The sequence below is a fragment of the Lepus europaeus genome, chromosome 1 (genome assembly GCF_033115175.1).
Source record: "Lepus europaeus isolate LE1 chromosome 1, mLepTim1.pri, whole genome shotgun sequence".
Taxonomy (NCBI): Eukaryota; Metazoa; Chordata; class Mammalia; order Lagomorpha; family Leporidae; genus Lepus; species Lepus europaeus.
Genome location: NC_084827.1, coordinates 43,735,549 through 43,758,945, shown reverse-complemented (window position 1 = coordinate 43,758,945; position 23,397 = coordinate 43,735,549). Strand labels below are relative to the sequence as shown.

Below are 23,397 nucleotides of genomic sequence, written 5' to 3'. Positions count from 1 at the left end.
TCTTGTTTGTTATTTTTTCAACTATTGATTATGGGGAATTCCTACAAGGTCCAAAAGTGGAGAGCTAAGTTGAGCGGATCCATGTGGAATGGTCAGTCTTCATGCTTCAACAGTGACGAAATGCAGTCAGTCTGGGCTCGTTAATTGCTGGGGTCCCCTCGACCTTGTCTCTGCCATCCCGTCCTCAGGGGCTCTGTAAAAGGCTCTCCTTGAGAACTCAGTACCACAGTCTTTTCTGTGTGAGTCTGCTTGTCATTATTTTGAATAGACTGTCTGAGAGGAACTTCTTGGGGGGAAGAACGGGCTTGTTTCAGCTCATGGTCCGGAGGCTCCCGCTCAGGATCAGGTGACCCCATAGTCAGCCTGTCTGGTGGAAGCTCCTCGTGATAGGTGTGGGGGAATGATCCCGTGGTGAGCCAGGGAGCAGAGGCAGAACAGCTAAGCAGAAGTTGAGCCCAAATCATTCCACGCTCTCGGACGAACCACCCTGCCAGGGCATACCCCCAGAGACCTAAGCATCTTGCACTGGCCCTGCCTTTCAGATGCTGTAATTAAATCCAGCTTCTGCCCTTAGCCCCTCAACCATCAACAATAAAGACTATACCTGCTGTACCCATAACTCCTTCAATAAGTTCCACTAAAACGTCCTAACGTTTTTGATACCTCCAGTCATCCCTGTGTGCATAGAAAGCAGAAGAAATAGGAAGTTAGTTTTAACTTATTCGTCAAAGGCGCATCATTACTGAAGCAAACGAGAGCACGTGAATGGATGCTCTTGTATCATTAAAATGCGTACGAGGACTGGTGCAGAGACTCGCAGCTGGCAGAGGCAACAGAAACAAAGTATTTCAACATTTTTACAGATTGTGAAGGAATACGGCGATGTCGGCATTTACGTCTACTTAGCGGGATGCAGTGGTGAGTGCGCGTCTGCCGTGGGCCGGAGGCCTGACACTTTAGCTTTCTCTTTTCTTAAATCATTGCATTTGGGACATTTTCCCTTTAATTTTATATAAAATTAAAAACGATTTGTCGGAAAATCACCCTGAAGGCAGCTTTAGAATGGGTCGCCTGCGGCGGATCCCCCCAGCCTGGAATTTGGAGGAGCACTGTTTACTGTCTCGTGCCTGCTGCCAGAAACATACTGCAGTTACTGCAATTCTGTATGCATTACTGCAGTCAGCATTGTTCCGTGAGTGCCGTAAGCATATTACATTTCTATGAGATCATTCCAGTCGCTTGTTTCTCCACCCGAGAGTCTTGGAATGTCTTGCTCATCGTTTCTGCTTTGTATTTTGGCTAAAACAATGCTTGGAAATGAAATGGACACACAGACAATGCATGACCTGTGAGATGGGCAAAAAAATCAAAAATCTTGACAACGTGCTGTGTGTGTGTGCGTGCAGTGGGAGGACAGATTGTCATGGGCATTACTGGTGAGAGGGCAAAATGGAGCACCCCCTGATGCTGGCCGACAGCATTGGCTTTCCAAATTCCACATGGCTCTACCTTTGAAGGAAGTAACGCCACAGTATACTGTACACATTCAGAAGGACACGCATGTGTGGTTGATCATCATGGCACTGGTGTCAAAACCAGAGAGGGACCAGTTAAATAAGACGGGGTGCATCCATCCATAGGGTAGAAATCCATGCAATGGATGAAAAAAAATTAAGTAAAAGAATTATTATTATTGAAATTATTATTAAAATGAAAAATTTTTAAGATTAAGTTAAAATTTAGTAAAAGAATTACAGAATAATCCGTGAGGGGAGTTCAAAAGGTTCATAGAAAATTGAATTAAACGCTGAAATTTATTTTGATGCAAAACATGTTTTGAAATCCAAGCGTAATTTTTTCGTAATACATAATTTCCCTGAACCTTTATGAAAACCCCTCAGCGATCTCTGTTGGGTAAGAAAATGGAGAAAAGAGTATCTATTTATATGTACTTATATGTGTGTAGAGGAATTCTGGACGAATACGTAAGAAGTCACTAGAAGTTGCTTCCTCCTACAGGGGTGTGGTACACCGGAGATGGTCATTAGAGTGAGCCTTCTGCACAGCATTTTCATAATTAAACTCGGTGAAGCTGCTCCCTAGGGTACAGACTCACTTTCCTTTCCTTCCTGTTGCAGCCCAGGTTGTGAATGACCTCACTCGAAACAGATTCTTTGAAAACCCTGCCTTGAAGGAGCTGCTGTTCTACAGCATTCACGACGCGGTGTTGGGCAGCCAGGCCCGAGAGGCGATGGCCGAGCAGGAAGCCCTGGCGGCCCCTGGCCAGGAGGACCTGGAGCCCAATGCCACGCCCACCACTCCGGAGGCGTAGACGAGGACCCGAGCCTGGGACAGGCTTAGGGGCCTCTCATGAAATTCCCGAGTTGCACTTTTTAAATGCTAGACACGAGGCTTTTTCCTAGGCGTGAATAACCATAGGCAGGGCTTGATTTGGAGGGTGAATGACGCATGCGTGGCAAGAGTATCTGCCTTGTGCTCTTTTCATTGAGTATTTCCCAGACAAGTAGGACTCCTGCCTGCATGTATCGTGCAGTGACATCTCTGTGACTTTTTTTAGTGTCGTCTTTGCAAACCAAGCACTTAATGCATTTGCTTTAAGACCCAGGTAGGATAAGCTGACACCAGATGGCGGGGGGCACCTTGCTGTAGTAGCCCCATTGGTCTATTGACTATAATCCATTTTCTGACAGAAGAGGGAAACCCACTACTTTCTAGAAGCTATTGTTTTCGAATAACTTTTCATTATTACAGAAACAATAAAAGTTTATTGTGGACATTTTGAAAAAAATAGACAAGCGAAAATAAGAAAAGTATTTTGTTAACCGCTGTTAACACTTTAACCCATTGTGTCCCATTGTCCTATATATATGATACCCAGAAAGACTTAAATTGAGCAGCAAACACACCACTTATGCTAACTGTGAAGTAAATATTATACTGCATCATTGAATTCAAAAGTTGGACATAATGTGTTAATGCATATCTTTCCAGATCTTTTTCTGTGCATGAATATTTACATGTTTAACCAATATAAGATCATATCTACATAGCATTTTAGAACCCAGTCAATAATCTCCATTTTTTTTTTTATTTCAGAACATATTTGCCTCAGATAGTATTCAGATTTCCCCAGCTATCCCCAAAATTGCAGTTGGCTTGTCCAAGCTGCTATTCATTCTGACCTTACACTGCAACTAGTCATTTCTTTTAAGTCCCTTAAGTCTGGTGTAATCTAGCGCAGTTCCTTTTTTTTTCTCCATGACATTAGCTTGTTAAAGAGACTGGGGCATTGTCCTGATGTCTCCTCTTGTGGATACACGTTTGCTTTCTCATGGTGGTGTTTAGCACTTGTTCCTTTATTCTGTGATCTGCAGACAGTATCTAAAGGCTTCATGGGTTTGAGTTAGACATTTTGTGCTAGACTCTTAGAAGTCTCCTATCACATCAGAAAACATGCCGTGTATAGTTGGCCTACCATTAACAGTGCTAAGCTAGACCAGGGTCAGTGAGTCTGAATGCCCAGTTAGGTTTTCCCCTAGTTATCCACATAGTGTTGCTTTGTCATTGAATGGAAGTCTGGTTTTCCACTAACCATTCATCCATAAGTATTAGCATCAAATGATCATCCATGGCTAGATCAGTTACTTTATTAAGGTTTGTGATTTCTTTTTCCTAAATCTTGTTTCTTCTTCTTTTTGTTGTTCTATATAAACAATAGCCTTCCCTCTTCAACTTGACCTATTTTGGTTATCCTTAAAGGTTCTTTTTTTTAAAAAAAATATTTATTTATGATAAAGTCAGGGTTACAGACAGAGGGATATGGAGATCAGTCTTCCATTCGCTGGTTCACTTCTCAGATGGCCACAACAGCCAGGACTGGGCCATGCTGAAGCCAGGAGCTTCTTCCAGGTCTCCCACGTGGGTGCAGGAGCCCAGGGACTTTGGCCACCCTCAGCTGCTTTCCCAGGCCATTAGCAGGCAACTGAATTGGAAATGGAGCAGCCCAATGCAAACTGGCACCAATATGAGATGGAAGCATCGCAGGTGGTGGCTTCACCAAGTGTGCCCTAAAGGCGGATCTTAATAGGGAGGTTGAGTACTTGGTTGTTGCCATTTAATTCTCAGCTTCAAAATAAGGAATTGGTTTAATAGAGAGTGACAAATTAGTTTTAAAGATTTCTTCTTTGGTATAAATGTAATTTTGTGAATTTGTATAATTTTAATGTGTTTCAGTCCTTTATGTTCTTCTTGATGCTAAAATTGCCACGACTGTGGCCTGTAGGAGTTGCTGAAGTTTCTATTGTGGTTGCTAAATACTATATTTTTAACAAAGTGAACGCCCAGGTATAACTTGGTATCTTCCTCGGCCGGCGCCGTGGCTTAACAGGCTAATCCTCTGCCTTGCGGCGCCGGCACACCGGGTTCTAGACCTGGTTGGGGCGCTGGATTCTATCCCGGTTGCTCCTCTTCCAGTCCAGCTCTCTGCTGTGGCCCGGGAAGGCAGTGGAGGATGGCCCAAGTGCTTGGGCCCTGCACCCGCATGGGAGACCAGGAGAAGTACCTGGCTCCTGGCTTCGAATCAGCGCGATGCGCCACCCGCAGCAACCATTGGAGGGTGAACCAACGGCAAAAAGGAAGACCTTTCTCTCTCTCTCTCTCCCACTATCCACTCTGCCTGTCAAAAAATAAATAAAAATAAAAACTTGGTATCTTCCTTAGACATCCACAACAGCTAATTCTTCATCACTAAGTTTTTAGCATATGGAATAGAATAGTTGTTTCATTCTTCAGAAACATGGAATATTCAAAGATGGGGACAAGGGGATCTTTAACCCAATTTGTCATCAATAGTTCTTGTTCTTGTGGTTCTTTCTGCTGTCTACCAGAGTTTATTGTAAGTCAAAACACAGGTACTAGCCAACCTGTTTAAAGCTGGCTCTGCTAAGAGTTCCTGCTCTTGGTGAGTGTGTCTTTTTTTTTTTAAGTTTTCTCATGGACTCCTTTTCATTTTCATGAACACTGCCAGGACAGAAGGGATCTGGCGGTTCCAGCCGAATTATGCTAGCATGGCCTACTTGCAACTGAACCCCATGGTTTTGTTTAACTCCTATCAGGTTTCTCAGTGACTTTACTCATCTAATTTGAAGTAGATCCCTTCTTTCTAGTCAGTAGTCTATCTAGATCTAGAGTAAAATTAGACTTGCATCCAGGTAGTTCCTTTGCAGTGATCACACACAAGGTCAGATACATTTGTGTCCTGATACAGACTGCCTTCCGAAACAGCATGTAGCTTGTAGAACTTCTGCTTATACTAGAAACTTTGATAGAAGGACCCATATCATTTCAACCATTTAAATAGAATTTAAGGATTTTAAACAATGTTATAAAATACTTCATCGTGTATTCTTCAACAAATGCTTTCCATGTGGTAGATATTCAGTACTAGTGGTTGTTAGATTGATGGTAGCACACAAAAAGCACACGTGTATTTAACTTTTACTATTCTTTAATTTTTTAACCTGTTTTCATTAGAATCCATCATGTACATAAAAAGCACTTAAGTCTTAAGGCAAAAAACACAATTCTTGTTTTAGCATGCATCTGAGAATGAGTGCATTTCAAAAACTATTTCATCCATATGTAAATAAGCCAGAATGTTTTAATTTCCAATTATTTCATACAGTGGAACATTGCCTGACCTTGTCTTTGTCTCCTTTTCAAGGAATTCATGTATTAAGCCCAGCTTGTTCTTTCTGGGCTGTAGTAGCTGCCAGTATATGCATTTCAGCCCTGACTCAAGTTCAGGTTCATATTACCGTATCAAAATGGGTACATTCCACAATGATGACTCAGGGACTGGAGTCTTACCTTATGGCAACATGGGAAAGCCTGGTTTTTCAGGAAGTCGCATAAAGAGAAGCCCTTTGTCTTTCTCAAATCCTCTGCAATGTAACAGTGGGTAATGTCTACTTCATGGATGAATCAAATATATTTGAAAGACCATTGTGAACCAGCATCAGGGAGATTCCAAACATCCATGCGTGGACTCTGTATAAGGTACGGTGGCTGATGGTGGGGTCCCAATCGCGTCTCCTCTGCAGTGAGACCCCAAGAAACGGTGAAGGGTGTGGATCTTCTCTAGCCCTGGGAGCAGCTCATTTTGTAGTCTTCATTTAACACGGAAAATAGCTTCTTCGTGTGATTTGTTCCTGTATACTTAATGTTGAGCAGAAAAGAGGTGCCTACCTCCAAGTGTACATTTTGAGAAAATGACTGCCCTCTTGTGTGCATGGAGGGAGGGTGGCAAACCCAGAGAATCTGCTGGAGTGCATGGGTGTGTTTTTCTGTGTGGTTTGGGGTTTGGGGTGGGGGTGGGGGCGTGCCCTTGTGTAGGGGTGAGGGAGAAAAAGGGAGGGAAGGGTATATGGTGGGGAAGGCTATGATCAATTACGTATGCCCATTTAAATTTAAATTCTAAAGTCAAACAAAACTTCCTTGTCGTGAGTCTGTATGCTTTAGTGAGCCTTTTAAGGGCACCTTTCAGGAAAATTCAGTAGGTTGGTTCTTGATGATTTGTGTGCTGATAGACGTTTGCCTAACTGATAAAGTTATTAACCAACCCTCCAAAAATACAGCCAACCAAAATGCATGCAATGAGTGGTTTAAAACCCCTTAAGTTCCAGCAGTAATCAAAAGCTAGCACAGCACCAGCAATATACCTGCTTATTGACTTGGGTTTAATCAAGTCTGAACAGCTTGGAAGTTCAGCTTGTCTTTGAGAAAGGCTTACCAGGCTTTTCACTGTACTGGTACATAATTTTTTGTGTTGTGTTAACACATGAACCTCAGAAGCATGGTGGAAATGTTTTATAAACTTATTCCCACATTTGTGAGAGAAATGTTTTTAAAGGCACCCTACAACACACTTTGCTGCAGTCATAGACCCTTTGCCTATCAGCATCCTGATACAATGTACACGTTATGTATATCTATATACATGTAATCAGATGTTCCTTGAATTATGGTGTGACTACATCCCAGTAAACACTCTGTAAACTTACTCTAAGTCTACCACACAGCACAGTTCGCGACACAGCACACCGTGATGTCTGCTGTGTCCCCTCATGATCACAGGACTGACTGGGAACTGCTACTCACTGCTGCAGCACAGCATCATGAGAGGATCATACTGCGTCATTAACCCAGGGAAAGACTGAAATCCAAAGTATGGTTTCCACCGAATGTGTACTGCTTTTGCACCACAAGGTGAAAAAACAAGTCAAAGCATCATTAAGCCGGGGACCATCTATAAATGAAGGCATGCATGTAGTTTAGGTAGTGGGAGTGAGCAATAACTCTTTTTCTAAGTAGGGTGCAACTGTGCTAATCTAGATTCTGCTGATGCTGTCTGCATACACATATGTAAGCAGAAACATGTTTTTCCAATCATTCTTTATATATTTGATGTGTAGCCAGTTAGATTTTTCAACTGCAGTATCAAGATTATTCATAGGCTATACCATATTAGGCCTGAGTGAACTCAACATCTCCAGTTTGAGTTGTCTTAAATCGGTGCGTATGAATAAATGGAAAGAGTTCAGAGTGTCTTTTAAATGCTTACATTTATTTCACCGGAACATTCACAGAAATACATCTCTGGTTTACTCGAGTATATTTTATTGTACACACAATTTGGAAATGGTTTGCTCTACTTCATACCTCAAGAAAGACTAGACCAGTGCTTGAAAAATGATGAAATTTTCTGGTCAAGTTCACAATACTGAAAAAGGAGTACTGGTTAGATGTAATGAATGAAGGGCTTTACTTCTTCTACTTAAAAACTTTTGTAAACTTAAAATATTTAAATAGAACACAGGATTTTCTATGTTGTCAGCTTTTTCTTTTGTGAATTAAAAATTATCTAACATTCACTGTTTTGCAACTTATTTATGAATATTGAACTTCAATAAAAATATTCATTACTGTGCTTTGGTCTGAGTTTTTTGGGGCAGGGAGTAGTTGTGGGGATTTGGTAGTGGTTACATAGGAAATAATTGTTAGAGATATGCTCAAATTCTAACACAGCCTTTATTTTAAAAAATATTTCACTGTAGACCAGCAGTCTAACATAAAATGAAAACAATCACTTCTCTGTAGGAAGCCTATTGAGGATCATCTAAATGAGATTGTTCTTTCTGCTGTATCTGCACCACTTCACTGTTCATTAAAATCATCAATTCTGGATTAATTTGAAATCAGAAGCAAAGCAAAAATCTATTACACCAAGTGCTTCTCCATTTTTTAAAAGGCTTGGCCAAAACTATTATTCAACTTTGGGGTGGGGGTGGGGAGGGACTGTTATGCATGTACTCATAGACCTAGATGAGCTATTTTAATAAGATTATAGATAATGGAAGTGACAAACAGACTTGAATGCTAGCTCTGCTGCACTAAGTAAATCAGGAAAGTGTGCATCCGTTAGATCCAGACCCATGGAACCATGGTCACTGGGCAGGTGGGAGAACACGATGAGATCGAGTGTGCACTGGGCCTGTGAACCATCTAACATAACTGTACATGATGTGAACCCTCTTTACAATAATGGGCCAAAAAGCAGGCAGCAGTGGTGCAATAAGCTTGGCCGCCCAACTACATTCGCTACTGGCACCTTTCATTATACTACAGAAAAGACATCTGGAAAAAAGCATACAATTTTGAAGCCATTTATTTTTTGTGAGGTGGTTATTAAGTCTATAAAAGGTTAGGATTCCAATTGAAAGAAGTGTTTTCATTTGAAAGCCGTAGGGGCTCAGTTGTATGTCATGTAGCGAGGAGTAGCACTGAACTTGGCATAAGACTTAATGACCTTATTTACAGCTTCCAGGAAATCCTTCTCCGTAGCAATTTTCCTCCTCGCTCTGATGGCAAACATACCAGCTTCTGTGCAGACACTTCTGATCTCGGCACCTTTCAAACCAAACGAGAATAAGCTTAATTTAAAGCAGTCTCAACTGGCAGACCAGCAAGTAAAGCAACACCTTTGCACTCACCAGTGCTATTTGGACAAAGTCGTGCTAGCAATTCGAATCGGATATCTCTTTCAACACTCATCGAACGAGCATGGATCTTAAAGATGTGAGTCCGACCCTAAAAGTCAGAGAAGTGACAAATGGTTAGCAGCAGAAAACATAGGAAGACAACTTTGAGGCAGCTCTTTTCTAATTTCTCACCTCGAGATCAGGTAAGCTAAATTCAATCTTTCTGTCCAACCTCCCGGGCCTCATCAGTGCTGGATCCAAAGTATCCGGTCTGTTAGTGGCCATCAGCACTTTGATATTGCCTCGAGGATCGAAGCCATCCAGCTGATTGATCAGTTCCAGCATTGTTCTCTGCACTTCATTGTCACCTCCAGCACCATCATCAAACCGAGCCCCTGAGGAGACAAAAGCAAAGACAAGCTCTTGGCGCCCACTTGGAGTAACGGTACGTGGAACTTCACATTGCCATAAACCTCAGTTCAAATCACGCCCTCCAGCACAAGTGCACAGTTCATTTCCAAACAAATCCTGTGACCAACTGTCTGCTTTACATAAATAGTGAAACCTTCTTTGCTTTCTAAAAGATTCATCATAGATTTAACAGTTAAATTCCTTAGAGAAAACTGAAAAAACTTTTTTTCAACTCAACTAAGAACACCTCTATTGTTTAATACAGTCCATACCTTAACGAGCCAATAGAGTAACACACAAATTTTTGCACTATAATGATGTTTGATTTTTATGTAGGAAATTATCAGACTATATTTCCCAAAGCTGTCCTTTAAAATATGGCTAAAGCCCTAACACTATAGAAGCTTAACAGCTTGCTATCAGGCTGATCTGGAAGTACTTAAAAACTCTATGCACATGTCAGTCTCCCTTTCATTTCAACCAAAAGAGAAAAACAAAACCCTCCAAATATATTTTTAAATTGATAAATGCACACTGTTGTATTGATATACGCTAAGATACCAAAAACAATTTTGAAATTAAAAATACAAAGAAATTCTAGTATTTTCTTCCTGCATGTGCCCGACTAGACTGTCTTGTACACACTGCATTTGGGAAGCTGCAGCTCCGGAGCGCCCTGACAGCAGGAGACTTACTGAATGATGCTATGAAAATGACTGCAGAGTCACAACACGCTATCATTGGCCTGGAGCCAAAGTATGGCCTTTGACAGCATTAACTGCATCATTTCCAACCTCAGCAACACCCGGCCAGTCTCTTTCTCTCTTTCTCCCTTTCGCCCCCTAAAGAAGGCAATACTGTATAGTGTTTGTTTTCTACTGGACTGCAATTAAAATTTTGCACAAGATTAAGATATCAGAAAAACTAATACATAATCACTGCAGAGCTCTCACTAAACCCAATCCTAAAGTAGTTCTCGAAAATATTACTCATACCTCCAATGGCATCGATTTCATCAAAGAAGATAAGACAGGCTTTTTTTGTTCTGGCCATTTCAAAGAGCTCACGAACCATTCGAGCCCCCTAATGAGATAAAGTATCTGTTAATTCAGAGTTGACTTTAAAATCTTTTAAAATACTGTAGTGATGCTTCAAACTTTTTCAATATTTATTCCTAACAATATTCTACCAGCAAATCTTAGTCTGAAAACAATTTTCATGATTCTAATTTATAGTAAGATCAAGAGGTCAAATTAATGCTTTTAAATAAAATAAAGGCAGCATTCTAATCTGTACAACTTGAGGAAATAAACTCATCTGATCTATCACTGGGAATTCCTACTCACTGGTTTTGATCTGTTATTGGCAGGGAATGAATGTTCATCTTCACTCCTGCAGCTCCCTGTCTAGTTCTTCCTGTAAGTACACTAATCACTAATCCCTGACTAGGCACACAGACACACAATCGATGTTCTCTCTCATGAGACCAGGAAACACTGTCTGCAGTGAACACACATTTCCGGATGCATTCCCCAGGTATCTCTAGAGTATCTACCTCCCAGATCAGATCTGAAGAAAATGCCATCCTTTAAGTGGATACTGATTACAATTTTAAGTGGCTGTCTATTTCCAAATGACCAAAAAAGGAAGGTTGGTGGCTTCTGGGCTTCCAAATTATTAACAATCATTCAAGAAATTGAAGGTCTTTATCCTTCAACGTGGGATTGTCATTTTAACTTCAGTCCTACTTTACAAATCATTCACAAGGCTATAGATTCTTTGCTTTTGGTAAATTTACCTCACCGACGTACTTCTGCACGAGTTCAGATCCAATAACTCGAATGAAGCACGCATCAGTCCGATTAGCAACTGCCCGCGCACAGAGCGTCTTGCCTGTACCCGGTGGACCGAAGAGCAGCACACCCTTGGGAGGCTCAATGCCAAGGTTCACGAACCTCTCTGGCTGTGAAAGAGACACAACTTTTACACCTGTCACTTCTTTGACAAGATGACTTCTATATCAAAATGTTTAACCACAGTCATTAAGTCCACGATCAAAACAAGTTAATTCTAAGACATAAGATCAAAACTAAACCAGTTCAACAGGCAAGGCTGAACAACTTTTAGAAGTGTTTCTACTAACCCAATCTTAATATTTTCCTAATTTTGAAAAATTAGTGTTTTAAGTTGGAGAGTATTACCTGGTCTTCAATAGCCTTGTTTTCTGTTATTGTCCCAAATTTAACTTTATTCAATTTAAGCTCATTTCATCTTGATGTCATCAGAATACCTGGTTTCTTCTATAAAAGCCTATACACATTTAGCATATTGCTAAAGGCCACACCTCAAGTGCCCTTGTCACTCTAAGTAGTTCTTCTTTTTTGAAAAATGCTTGACTACTCAATCCTCTTTGCTTGCTCTTTTCTGAAACTTACCAACTTGCCACACCTCCACTTTCCATCCAAGGTTTTCATCAAGGAGGACATCAAACGTGAAAGCTATCTAATGTACAAGACATTCCAGTGCTAAATACACAATAGACGTTCCACCTTCACACAAAAACTGAAATCCAACCCTCGGCTACTTACATGCAGTAGTGGGGTTTCAACCACTTCTCGCAACTTCTCAATCTGTTCCTTGCAGCCACCAACGTCACTGTATGTGACGTCAGGTTTTTCCTCCACCTGAGATAACAATATACAATATTCAGTCACAGGCTTTTAAATGCTGGTCAAAGCCCAGTACGGTAGACTCAATGCCCCGCAATGGAAAAATCCAACTTAAAAAGAACTTTAATAAAAATGGAATACAGGGACCAGCACTGTGGTGCAGCAGGTTAAGCAGCAGCCTGTGACACAAATACTACCAATGCCAGTGGGAGTCCCAGCTGCTCCCCTTCCAATCCAGCTTCCTGCTAATGTTCCTGGGAAGGCAACAGACAATGGCTCAAGTGCTTAGGAACCTGCCACCCACACAGGAGACCCAGATGGAGTTCTAGGCTTCTGGCCCAGCCCCAGCCCTTTGAGGACTGAACCAGCGGATAGAAGATTCTTCTCTCTCCCCCTCTGTCATTCTTTCAAATAAGTAAGACTTAAAAAAAAAATTTAGAAAATACATTTATCAATGTCTAAAACGACTTGGCATATTACTTGTTAGGATGCTTGCTAATAAGCAAGAGAGACAAACCAGTAAAATAAATTTTCTTCTGAAAAATTGTTCAAAAAGTTTTGGCAACTCTGATACACAGCCACTTATTAACGGTTTATAAACTTAAAACCTCAATACATTTTTGGAGATTGATATAATTAGATGAAAAGGTCAATCTCATTCCCTCCCATAGCTTCTTACCTGCATCATGGTAACGGTTGGATCAATCTTAGGAGGCAGTGGAATGTGAATTTGATACTTATTTCTGTCCACACTAAGGAGGTTAAAAAACACACATTACAGTCTATCGGCTTTCAAAGTATTTTTACGGTTAGTCTGTCTTCAAAATCATATTTTAAACAAGAGAAAGACACAAAGTCCCTCAAACTAATACAAATAGAAACCAGGAGAATATTATGACACCAAGTCAGCAGCCTACACAAAAATCTTGACTCAAGGGGAAGGAGAGTTTTTTAATTTACTAAGTGAATTCTTACATACTCTGTACATCATCACCTTCCTAAATCAAGTACTTCCTCTACCTACATCGTTATTACGGTAAATGGACTGGTAAACTCAAATTCTGCACTTACTTTGATTATGACAGTTGAAAGCCATTCATCAAAAACAATAGTAGGGGCGGGGTAAGGAGAAGCTGGTCAGCGGTTAAAAGTAGATGCAGAAGAAAAATGTGCAAATCAACTAGGCTGTCCCTCCGTATGCCGTGGCACTCAATTCATTCCCTCACAGCAAAGCCAAGGACATGCATGCGACATGCTATCTTAAATGAAAGAAGAGTACTGAGTGTCAGTAGGAATCTTACCCAACTCTCATTCCTTCTTCAATGTCAGTGGGTGCCACCTGATCACTAAGGTCCACCACAAACTTGGCAAACTGCTTCACGTTGATAATGTATTTCGGGTCCTCCGAATCAGCGTTGATTATCTTTGTACACCTAACACAGCAAAAGGCTTGATTAGAGTGAGGAACCTAAACCACTAATAATGAATTCAAGGAACCGGACTCTCTCCTGGACATGCAGTATACTGATGAGCAGGTGTACACTAAAACTCCAGAAACGGGGCCGCCGTTCAAGATTCCTCTCTATGCTCAACCCCAAGGTCCACTCAATTTCAGCCAAGCCACAAAATTTTCAAAAGATGCCTTCACCTGGATAAGGATACCCGCATATTTCATCATTAAGAAGCTCTCTCATTCCCTGATGATCATAGCTACCTCCTATAATGACCCTCCTTTATTTATTAAGTTGCTCTCCTTTGTATTTTCCCTGTAAGCAGCAGTCATCTTGTCTTACATCAGATTCAGCAATCGGTGTGGTTTTTTCTTCTGAGTTTGTACTTCAAATCCATTTTTAATGTTGCTATTTTTAACTTGAATGTATTTGCTTTCTGAGTGAATTGTTAACACCATGTAAGCCAGAGCTTTCTTTTGTCTCCTTTAGTTACCTGTCTACTAAAGAAAAAAACTCATGCTAGAAAACTGTGACACAAGCCACGGTAACAAACAGAGAACTGGAAGAGTCTCTGGAGCGGGCACACCAGTGGGGCTGAGCAGCGGGGAGAACACTTGGCCCTGCAGTGACAGGTCCCTCTTCCATCACCAGTCATGCTCTCCCAGGGAGACTCATACACACACACACACACACACACAAAATTATCACTACCTTATCTCACAGAGCCTGCCAGCACTATCTACAAAGATGAGAATTCTTCAATTCACAGTTTAGAAAATATAGAGGCCGGCACCGTGGCTCAACAGGCTAATCCTCCGCCTTGTGGCGCCGGCACACCAGGTTCTAGTCCCAGTTGGGGCACCGGATTCTATCCCGGTTGCCCCTCTTCCAGGCCAGCTCTCTGCTATGGCCCGGGAGTACAGTGGAGAATGGCCCAATGCTTGGGCCCTGCACCCGCATGGGAGACCAGGAGAAGCACCTGGCTCCTGGCTTCGGATCAGCGCGATGCGCCGGCCGCGGCGGCCATTGAAGGGTGAACCAACGGCAAAAAGGAAGACCTTTCTCTCTGTCTCTCTTTCTCACTATCCACTCTGCCTGTCAAAAAAAAAAAAAAGAAAAAGAAAATATAGACAGACCTCAACTTCCAGATGGACCCGAGAGAGAACCCAACAGGTCAGACATATCTGCAAAGGAACAGCGGTCTACACAACCAAAGAACAAGCGGGAGCTGAGTTGGTAATACACAGAGAAAACGAGGCAAGGGAAGAAACAAGACAGTTACAGAGAAAAAAAAATGGTATGAGAAAAGAAATCAGTTTACCACTTGTTCTTTGTGCCCCCCCCTAACAGGGTAACAGGGTTTGTGCACAGCCATAATTATATAAACATAAAATTAAACTGGATAGGAAATTAAAATTAAACAGATAGGAGCAGATGTCTTTGGAAGGAAGGCATAGGAAACAAATCACAACAAAGTCCTCACCTTCCACAGTGGAGAGCCAATAGATACTAACTAAAACTAAAAAAATCAAGGAGGAACAATCTCTACTACCTAAGACACAGCAATATCCATTAGAATCATGAAGGTAGAAACTGCAATCAGCAGCTGAGTGTGAAACTGGAATCTCTAGCGAAAAGGAGCTGTTACTATAACACTTCTTTTTATTAAATTTGCATTCATGTGAAAGGCAATGACAGAGAAGAAGAGACAGAGATCTTCTATCCTTTAGTTCCCTTCCCAAATTCCCACAACAGCCAGAGCTGGGGCAGGCCAAAGCCAGGCACCTAGAACCCACCCAGGTTTCCCAAGTGGTGTAACAACTCTTTAAAGCCCTGATAAAACTAAAACATGCATGAATGAAAAACAAAAGATGGAAAGAGAGATGGGGAGGACAGATAGGAACAAAGAAAAATAATCTTTAGCTGTGCTGAAGATCACATTAAAAAAAAACCAGTTTTAAACATTAGGATAAAATTCAGGAGAATGACTACAGTCGATTGGGCTTTTCTCATCAATGTTAATATCCATAAGGTATGGTGAAAACATTGTTACATTTTGCCTCCTAAAAATTTTCAAAATCAGTGCGACAAAAGGTATCAAGAAGTCACATAATAGAACGGGGACAAATATTTGTAGCATAGTTAAGAAAAGAGTAATATGTACAATATATGAAATGATTCTAAGAATAAGAAATGACCCAATAGAACATGAATAGCAAAGAAATATCGATTTTTTTTTTTTTTTGACAGGCAGAGTGGATAGTGAGAGAGAGAGAGACAGAGAGAAAGGTCCTTTTTTGCCGCTGGTTCACCCTCCAATGGCCGCTGTGGCCGGCGCATCGCACTGATCCGAAGCCAGGAGCCAGGTGCTTCTCCTGGTCTCCCATGCGGGTGCAGGGCCCAAGCACTTGGGCCATCCTCCACCGCACTCCCGGGCCATAGCAGAGAGCTGGCCTGGAAGAGGGGCAACCGGGATAGAATCCATCACCCCAACCGGGACTAGAACCCGGTGTGCCGGCGCCGCAAGGCGGAGGATTAGCCTGTTAAGCCACGGCGCCAGCCGAAATATCGATTCTTAATAAGGATAAGTAGCTATACTAGTTATCAGTATAGTGCAGATTAAAATGAAATATTTTTCTTCTTATTGGTAAAAAATTGATATAAAATTTGATTATCATGTATCTTCTGTTGCTCAAACAGGCATCTGCCCCCTTGTGCTTAAAGTGGTCAAGACACTTGTTTTCAGATTTTCAAAATTATAAATGCCTCTGACCCTATGATGCCAGTTCTAGTAAGCTATCCTACAGAAATGTATGCACATATTTAAGATGAATGTCCACTACAACACTGTGAATAATAACACAAATTGCAAACAGCTTAACTTCTATTGATCACAAAACTTAAATAAAGGAAATAAAGAGGTACACCTATACTAAAGACTGACAGATGTCTGAAACATGTAATTATGTCCAAAAACACTTACACTGTTTCTTTGCATGCTAACATATGCATGAAGACACACAAGAATTAGAAGGACCAATCTTTGGTGCCTACATCCAAAGAAGGGACAAAGGGAGAGCAAAGGTGAGAAAAGGTTTTCATATTTTGCTCTTTATCTTTTTGTATCTTTCCAGTCTTTTACAATTATGCCTCTGTGTACTTTGAACCATAGCAGATGGCTTTATTTGCCTGGAGTTTGCAATACAGATTCTTTATAAATTTCCATGTTATCCCTAAAACGTTAAAAAGTGCTTGAAAATACAGATAAAAATAAATGTCCACAGAGAGCTATGCCTACCGTGCAACCTGCAAAGGCTGTTCACTCTGGAGCGTTTGCTTATCTGCAGCCAGATCCCATAGTGCTGGTGGGGCCAGACCAGTGTCAGACTCTTTAATACCTACACAGAGAAAGATGACAAAATCCAGTGAAACATCACCCTACCATCAGCTTCGTCAGCCTCAGCACTGCTGGTATTCTGGACTCACTAACTCTTTGCTGTGGGGACTGTGTACGCACTGTAAGGCAGTTAGTAGCATCTCTGACTCTGGCCACTAGATGCCACTAGAGCCACTCTCCCTCAAGTGAGGAGGATCAAAAACCTCTCTAGACATTCCTGAAAGTCCCCTGGAGGGGCAGAATCACTCACACTAAAAAGCATGGCCCTAAGGTGCTCATCAGGCTAAAATCTACTGACATATTTGTTATGTTTTGTGTGGGCCAAATACAGCAGAACTTCACATTAGAGTTCTCAAGAAGAAACTTTCCAACTGTCAATTAACTATCCACTTACTTCAAGCAATACTATGTGAGATCAAAATTGTATTCAATTAACAATTCTAACTTGGCATTTACTGAGCAGGGCTCTGACCAACTGAAGCATTACTCGCTTAGAGAGGCATGTTGTTTGTTGATTGTACAAGCTTTAAACCTGGTTCTGAAAAGGAGTCAGAGAGATTAAATGAGACTCAGTTTCTTAACAGATCATTTTTTAAATCTGTAACTCATGAAGGCATAAAATTGATGTAAAGTCTTTTGACACAATGAACATATAACATGTAGAGAGGAAATGAAAATTAAAAAATAAATACCAGTGAGCTCATTAATTTTCTTGAGAAGCTGCTGAATGTCATCCTCAACCTGTTTGATCTGCCTGGAGTAGGTACTCTGTCCCTAGGTGATGAAGATCAGTTGAACATCAGGATAGCAACAACTTATTAAACTGGACAGAAATTTTAAGTCACAATCTTAATAGTGATTACTGTCCCAAAGCTTGCAATTCCTGAACCAACATTTCCCACCATTATATAAGACAACAAATTAAAATCATGCAAAACCAGACTTATTTCTATGCATTAAAACTTTACATTTTGCATCTAATTCAACTGCATATGTTTTAAATACAGTGAATATTTGTATAAACTATTTGAAATAGCTTTCATATAGTACTGTACTTCAATAACAAATATTATAAAAATAATGGATAAGCTTCGACAAGCTGAACACTTACTGATCTACTCCAGAAAGAAAACTTTAGGAAAACATTTTTTCAGTGGAGATTACTGTGGACTGCTGGACATCCTTGTCTATCTTGGAAAGACAATATCAAATGTCTACACTTTGCAGACACCGCAAGTACTTACGTAAGTTTTCAGCAAGGCAATGTCCCCCTCATCCAGAGCTGAAAGAAGAAGTAACACATGAGATCCACAAAGTACTGGAGATCAACTTTTTGTTCAATTCAAATTGTTTTAGATGAGTGCCGAAACTGGAGCAAAACTATGATGATACACATACAATCATCAAGTATTTCCCCAACTCAAGGAAGCTAATTTTGGGAAGGAGAACTTTAAGAATATATAATGTATATGACTGCATATTTTATATGCATAATAAAGTACATATCTAAAACACACCCATTAAGGATCTTTGGTTAAATACAATAACTATTTCATGCAATGAAAAACAATGTAACCATCAAAAATAGCAGCACCTATGGAAAGCTATCTAAGAAAAACTATTAAGTGAAATAGATATACTAAAAAGAACACATAGAATGTGTATGTCATTTGTTTTCATACAAAAAATTTTATTTTTTAAATATATATATATTTAAGATTTATTTATTTGAAAGAGTTACACAGAGAGGAGAGGCAGAGAGAGAGAAAGAGAGAGGTCTTCCATCCACTGGTTCACTCCCCAGTTGGCCACAACGGCCGGAGCGGAGCTGCGCCAATCCGAAGCCAGGAGCTTCTTCCGGGTCTCCCATGTGGGCGCAGGGGCCCAAGGACTTGGGCCATCTTCTATTGCTTTCCCAGGCCATAGCAGAGAGCTGGACTGGATGGAAGTGGAGCAGCTGGGTCTCGAACTGGCACCCATTATTTGAAAAGCAAAGAGAGACCCAGGTGGAGTTCCCAGCTGCTGCCTTGGCCTGGTGCTGTCCTAGCTGCTACGAGCATCTGAGGAATGAATCAGCACACAGGAGATCTCTGCCTGTCTCTGTCTCTTTATCAAATCAATAATAATAAAAGCAGAAACAAATCAGGCTCCAGAAGTCAGGTGCTAGCCTGAAGATAAAAAGATTGATTATACATAGAGTGAAGACAATCCAAAATGAGACTGGATGGAAGCCAGAAAAACAAACCCTTAGCGGAACTACACGAGGACCCAATGAAAAGAAGTGAAAAGGCAAAGAAAGGTAAACAGGCAGGTTCAGTAAGAGAAACAAAGACGGGAGGTTAACAGCTTCCCCAGTGTCCACACCATGAAGATCAGCTGGAACATGTGGAGAACGGGGAGAGTAAAAACCCACAAGCCTTGTGGTTCAGAATACTAAATATGAAGACACCACTGATCACTTTAAACAGATTTATAAGGACAGCAACCTAAGTGCAAGGGGCTTAAAAGTGAAATAAGCCGGGGCGCCGGATTCTGTCCCGGTTGCCCCTCTTCCAGGCCAGCTCTCTGCTGTGGCCCGGGAGTGCAGTGGAGGATGGCCCAAGTCCTTGGGCCCTGCAACCGCATGGGAGACCAGGAGAAGCACCTGGCTCCTGCCTTCGGATCAGCAGGGTGCGCCGGCCATAGCGCGCCGGCCATTGGAGGGTGAACCAACGGAAAAGGAAGACCTTTCTCTGTCTCTCTCTCTGTGTCCACTCTGCCTGTCCAAAAAAAAAAAAAAAGTGAAATAAGCAATAAAGAAATGCACACAGTGGGCTTAATAGCAATACCAGGTGCCATGGAGACACTGTGATGAGACAGACATGCATTAATTAATCCTACAGGTTTCTAAGCCTAGAAAAGGAATACAATTACTTCCACATTACGCACAAGAAAAATGGAGCTTCACAGAATTTAAGTGACTTGCTCAATGTCACACAGCCAGTGAGAAGCAAAGCCAAGATTCAAACGTAAGACTAACACACAAGCCTGTTCTTTCCAGCCACCTTTAGGCCGTAGAAGAACAAAAATGGAAGTTAGCTTGGGAGGGTAGGAGAGTGGAAAGACTGTCCTAAATGCGTGTGTTTTTAAGATAAAATGGACCCTGGCATAATTATAGGAACAGATGGGAAAATTCCATAGGAAAACAAACACAAGTGGTGGCTGATGAAACAAAGTACAACAGGAGGAAGGGACGGGGTCAGGGACACGGGACAGGATTGATGGCATTTCCTCCACGGCCAGGTTGAAACCAAAAAAATGGGAAAAGGACAGAGACGTGGAGAGAACGAGTGGCTTTGTGCTCCCCTGAGCAGAGAGAGAAAACAGCAACTGCCGGAAGAAAAGGGACTACACCAAGTACTCAAGACAAGCAAGAAGTCACTGCACAGCACTCTACGTTTATGCAAACGAGGGATATATAAGCAGACTTGCTTGCAAATCCGCAGAAAATGTCTACATACAAAGGCAACGCAAAATTAGCTGCCTTAGGCGGGAGCCAAAGATGGGAAACTTTTCAAATGTATCTTTGCTGCCTCTCGAGTTTTGATCCTTGTGCATCCATAACCTAGTGCAATAAACGGGAGGAGGAGGAGGAGGAAACAACGTCTCGGGATTCCCGCTGCCCCCTGGGGCCGGGGCGGCCAGGAACCGGCATCAGGTGACGGAGCACCGCCGGGCACAGGAACTTTCTGGGGCCTGGTAGGCCGAGCAGAGGCCTGAGCAACAACAATTTTGATCAGCCGCAGATGAATGTAGGCCTTGGAATGGGATGAGCAAGCCAGAGAGGGCCGGCAGCTCAACCCGGCAGCCGCCCGGCACTGATCCCGAGCAGCAAGGCGGGCCGGGGCACCGAGCGGGGAATTCGGCAGGGCAGCCCCTCTCCCGGGCCAACGCTGGTCCCGCCCGGGCTCCTGCCCACATGAACTCACCTCGGATGGGCTTGTCGTCTTTCTCATCCTCTTTGGTTTTCCGCTGATCGGCCCCGAGGTAATCCGGCATTTTGGGAGATCCAGGTGCCTCGGCTCCTTGGAGATTACACAGCACCTTCCTGGCTTCCGGTGGCGCTTCCCTTTTCCCTTCCCCTACCGGAAGTAGAGCTCCGCGGGGAACGCTTTTCACGGCGCCCAAGGCGGAAGAGGGCCTGGGCAGACCCCGGCGTGGCGTCTCGAGTGTTGTTAGGAGACCGCGAGCTATCCCAGCCTCTACTCTCTCCATCTCTGGCCCTTAGGGCTCCCCGAGCGACAAATCCGAGCCTCGCTCTGGCACAACACTCTGAGTTTAAGTCCATAGGCTGAGCAGCCGTGGATAACCTCAATCTCTGAACTTTCGTTCGTCTTCATCTCACAGGATTGTGTAGGTGAAGAGTCAACACTGTGTAAATTACCTGGCGTATTAGACACATGGTGACTAGTGCTAGATCTCCAAGTGGCGTGAAGGGAATACATTCCTGATAGGGAATTAATATCTAGAATATACGGAGAGCTCCTATAACTCAACAGTCTGATGTTTTTAAATAAACGTAGAACCTAAACAGACATTGCCCCCAAAGAAGATACACAAATGGCCAACAAACACAGGAAAAGGTGTTCAGTATCACTGTTACCGGAAATACAAATCAAAACCATAATTAGATGCCACCTGAAACCCCTTAGGATGACTAGTATTTACCAAAAAAAAACCCCAAGAAATACGTGTTGGTGAACATAAGGTAAAAATGGAACTCTTGTGTACTGGATGTGGAAATGTAAAATAGTTTAACTGCTGTGGAAAAGAGTCTGGTGGCTCCTCAAAAAATAGAACTGCCATAAAACCTAGAAATTCTGAAAACAAGGTCTCAGAGGTGTGTACCCTCTGTTCAACCAGCAGTATTCACAATATAACAAAAGTTGGAAGCAACCCAATTTCCCATCTGCATATGAATGAATAAACAAAATACAATACACTCCTACAATGGGGTATTATTCTGCCTTAAAAACTAACAGCATTATGGCACAGTAGGCTAAGCCTCCGCCTGCTGTGCTGGCATCCCATATGGATGCCAGTTCTAGTCCTGGCTGCTCCTCTTCCCATCCAGCTCTCTGTTATGGCCTGGGAAAGCAGTGGAAGATGGCCCAAGTGTTTGGGCCCCATACCCATTTGGGAGACCTGGAAGAAGTTCCTGGCTCCTGGCTCCATCAGCTCAGCTTTGCTCGTTGCAGCCATTTGTGGAATGAACCAGCAGATAGAAGACCTTTCTCTGTCCCTGCCTCTCTGTGTTACTTTACTTCTCAAATAAAAAATAACATTTTTTTAAAAAAGCAATAATTCTGATCCATATTACAACATAGATGTACCTTGAGGACACTGAACTAAATGAGTAAGCCAGTTACAAAAAGTCAAATACTGTATGATGCCATTTATATGAATTTGACCTGGAGTAGTCAAATTCAAAGAGATAGAATTGTGGTTGCCTGTGGCTGAAAGAAGAGAAGAATAAGAGTGTGTTCATTGAGTTTAGAGTTTGTTTTGCAAGGAAAAAGATCTCTGAAAATTGGTTGCACAACAAGAATACTTAATACTAATGAACTGTACTTTAACATGGTAAAGACAGTATATTTCATGTTATGTATATTTTATGACAATTTTAAAACAAAAACCTCATCAACTTTAGAAATGAAAGTCAAAATGGATGTGAAGCAGTGTGGGAAAAAATTAAGATTACAAAAATGGAGTCAGGTTTGTACCTTAGAACAGGTGTTAGCAGTGGCTGCATAATAGAGAAAGGAGTCAGGAAGAGGTTTGTGGGTGCTGATTATTTCCATTTTAAACAGCAATTCTGAAGTAACAGTCGTGCATACAGCCCACCAACCTGTTCAATGTATTTAACAGTGAAAATGTAAGACCTAGAGAATAATTTGCTAAGTTCTGGTACCCTTGCGGAAGACTGCACATCAAGTCTGTTTTTGCCCCCATCTGTTCCAGATATTACTGTTGGAGATGAGCCTTCACCCACTGGTTTCCTTTTGCTAGTTTTTGCTTTCTACTTGTATCCTAAAACAAAGCAGTTAGTAAGAATACAATTGCATTTACTATACATAAACAGTTAAATATACTAAACATATATATACTAAACAGTTAAATTCCAGAGTACTGTAATTGGAACTATCTTGAAAAAAAAATAAAACTCCATTCAGTTTGAGGAGGGTAAAAATATTGCTGGCCTAGGAATAGAATCCAACAACAGAGAGGTTTCTTCTCCAAATTAGTACTAAAAGAGATAATGTGGATTAATTAATCATAGCACAGCAAATGTTAGCTGCTATTATTATTATTATTATCAAGGCAAACACAAACCCATCACATAATTCTCTCTAGACACACACACTATACTA

The 23,397-nt window shown here is 41.7% G+C and overlaps 2 protein-coding genes across 3 annotated transcripts in view; one reads left to right on the top strand and one right to left on the bottom strand.

Moving 5' to 3' along the window:
- The window catches only part of SLC26A5 (solute carrier family 26 member 5), a 32,495-nt gene extending 30,163 nt beyond the window's left edge, over positions 1 to 2,332 (top strand). For both annotated transcript variants that reach the window (XM_062198875.1, XM_062198870.1), the window contains 2 exons: positions 864 to 918; positions 2,139 to 2,332. In XM_062198875.1, coding sequence (XP_062054859.1) covers positions 864 to 918; positions 2,139 to 2,332 — 249 coding nt within the window. The remainder of the gene's footprint in view (positions 1 to 863; positions 919 to 2,138) is intronic.
- Positions 2,333 to 8,353: 6,021 nt separating this feature from the next.
- On the bottom strand, positions 8,354 to 21,104 carry PSMC2 (proteasome 26S subunit, ATPase 2). The gene is made up of 12 exons (XM_062213139.1): positions 20,956 to 21,104; positions 18,232 to 18,269; positions 17,680 to 17,761; positions 16,889 to 16,988; positions 13,441 to 13,572; positions 12,819 to 12,891; positions 12,059 to 12,154; positions 11,269 to 11,433; positions 10,466 to 10,553; positions 9,252 to 9,454; positions 9,072 to 9,168; positions 8,354 to 8,988 (listed from the first exon to the last, which is right to left on the bottom strand). The coding sequence occupies exons 1-12, from the start codon at positions 21,023 to 21,025 to the stop codon at positions 8,831 to 8,833; spliced, it is 1,302 nt and encodes a 433-aa protein (XP_062069123.1). The 5' UTR covers positions 21,026 to 21,104; the 3' UTR covers positions 8,354 to 8,830.
- Positions 21,105 to 23,397: the final 2,293 nt, after the last annotated feature.

What these genes read in the sequence shown, in the direction of transcription:
- PSMC2 (XM_062213139.1), bottom strand. Translation starts at nt 21,025, where the DNA reads ATGCCGGATTACCTCGGGGCCGATCAGCGGAAAACCAAAGAGGATGAG. An exon ending in AGACGACAAGCCCATCCGAG is followed by an intron (nt 18,270 to 20,955) that starts GTGAGTTCATGT and finishes TTCTTCTTTCAG; the next exon opens with CTCTGGATGAGGGGGACATT. An exon ending in TGAAATCGATGCCATTGGAG is followed by an intron (nt 9,455 to 10,465) that starts GTATGAGTAATA and finishes TTGTCTCCTCAG; the next exon opens with GGGCTCGGTTTGATGATGGT.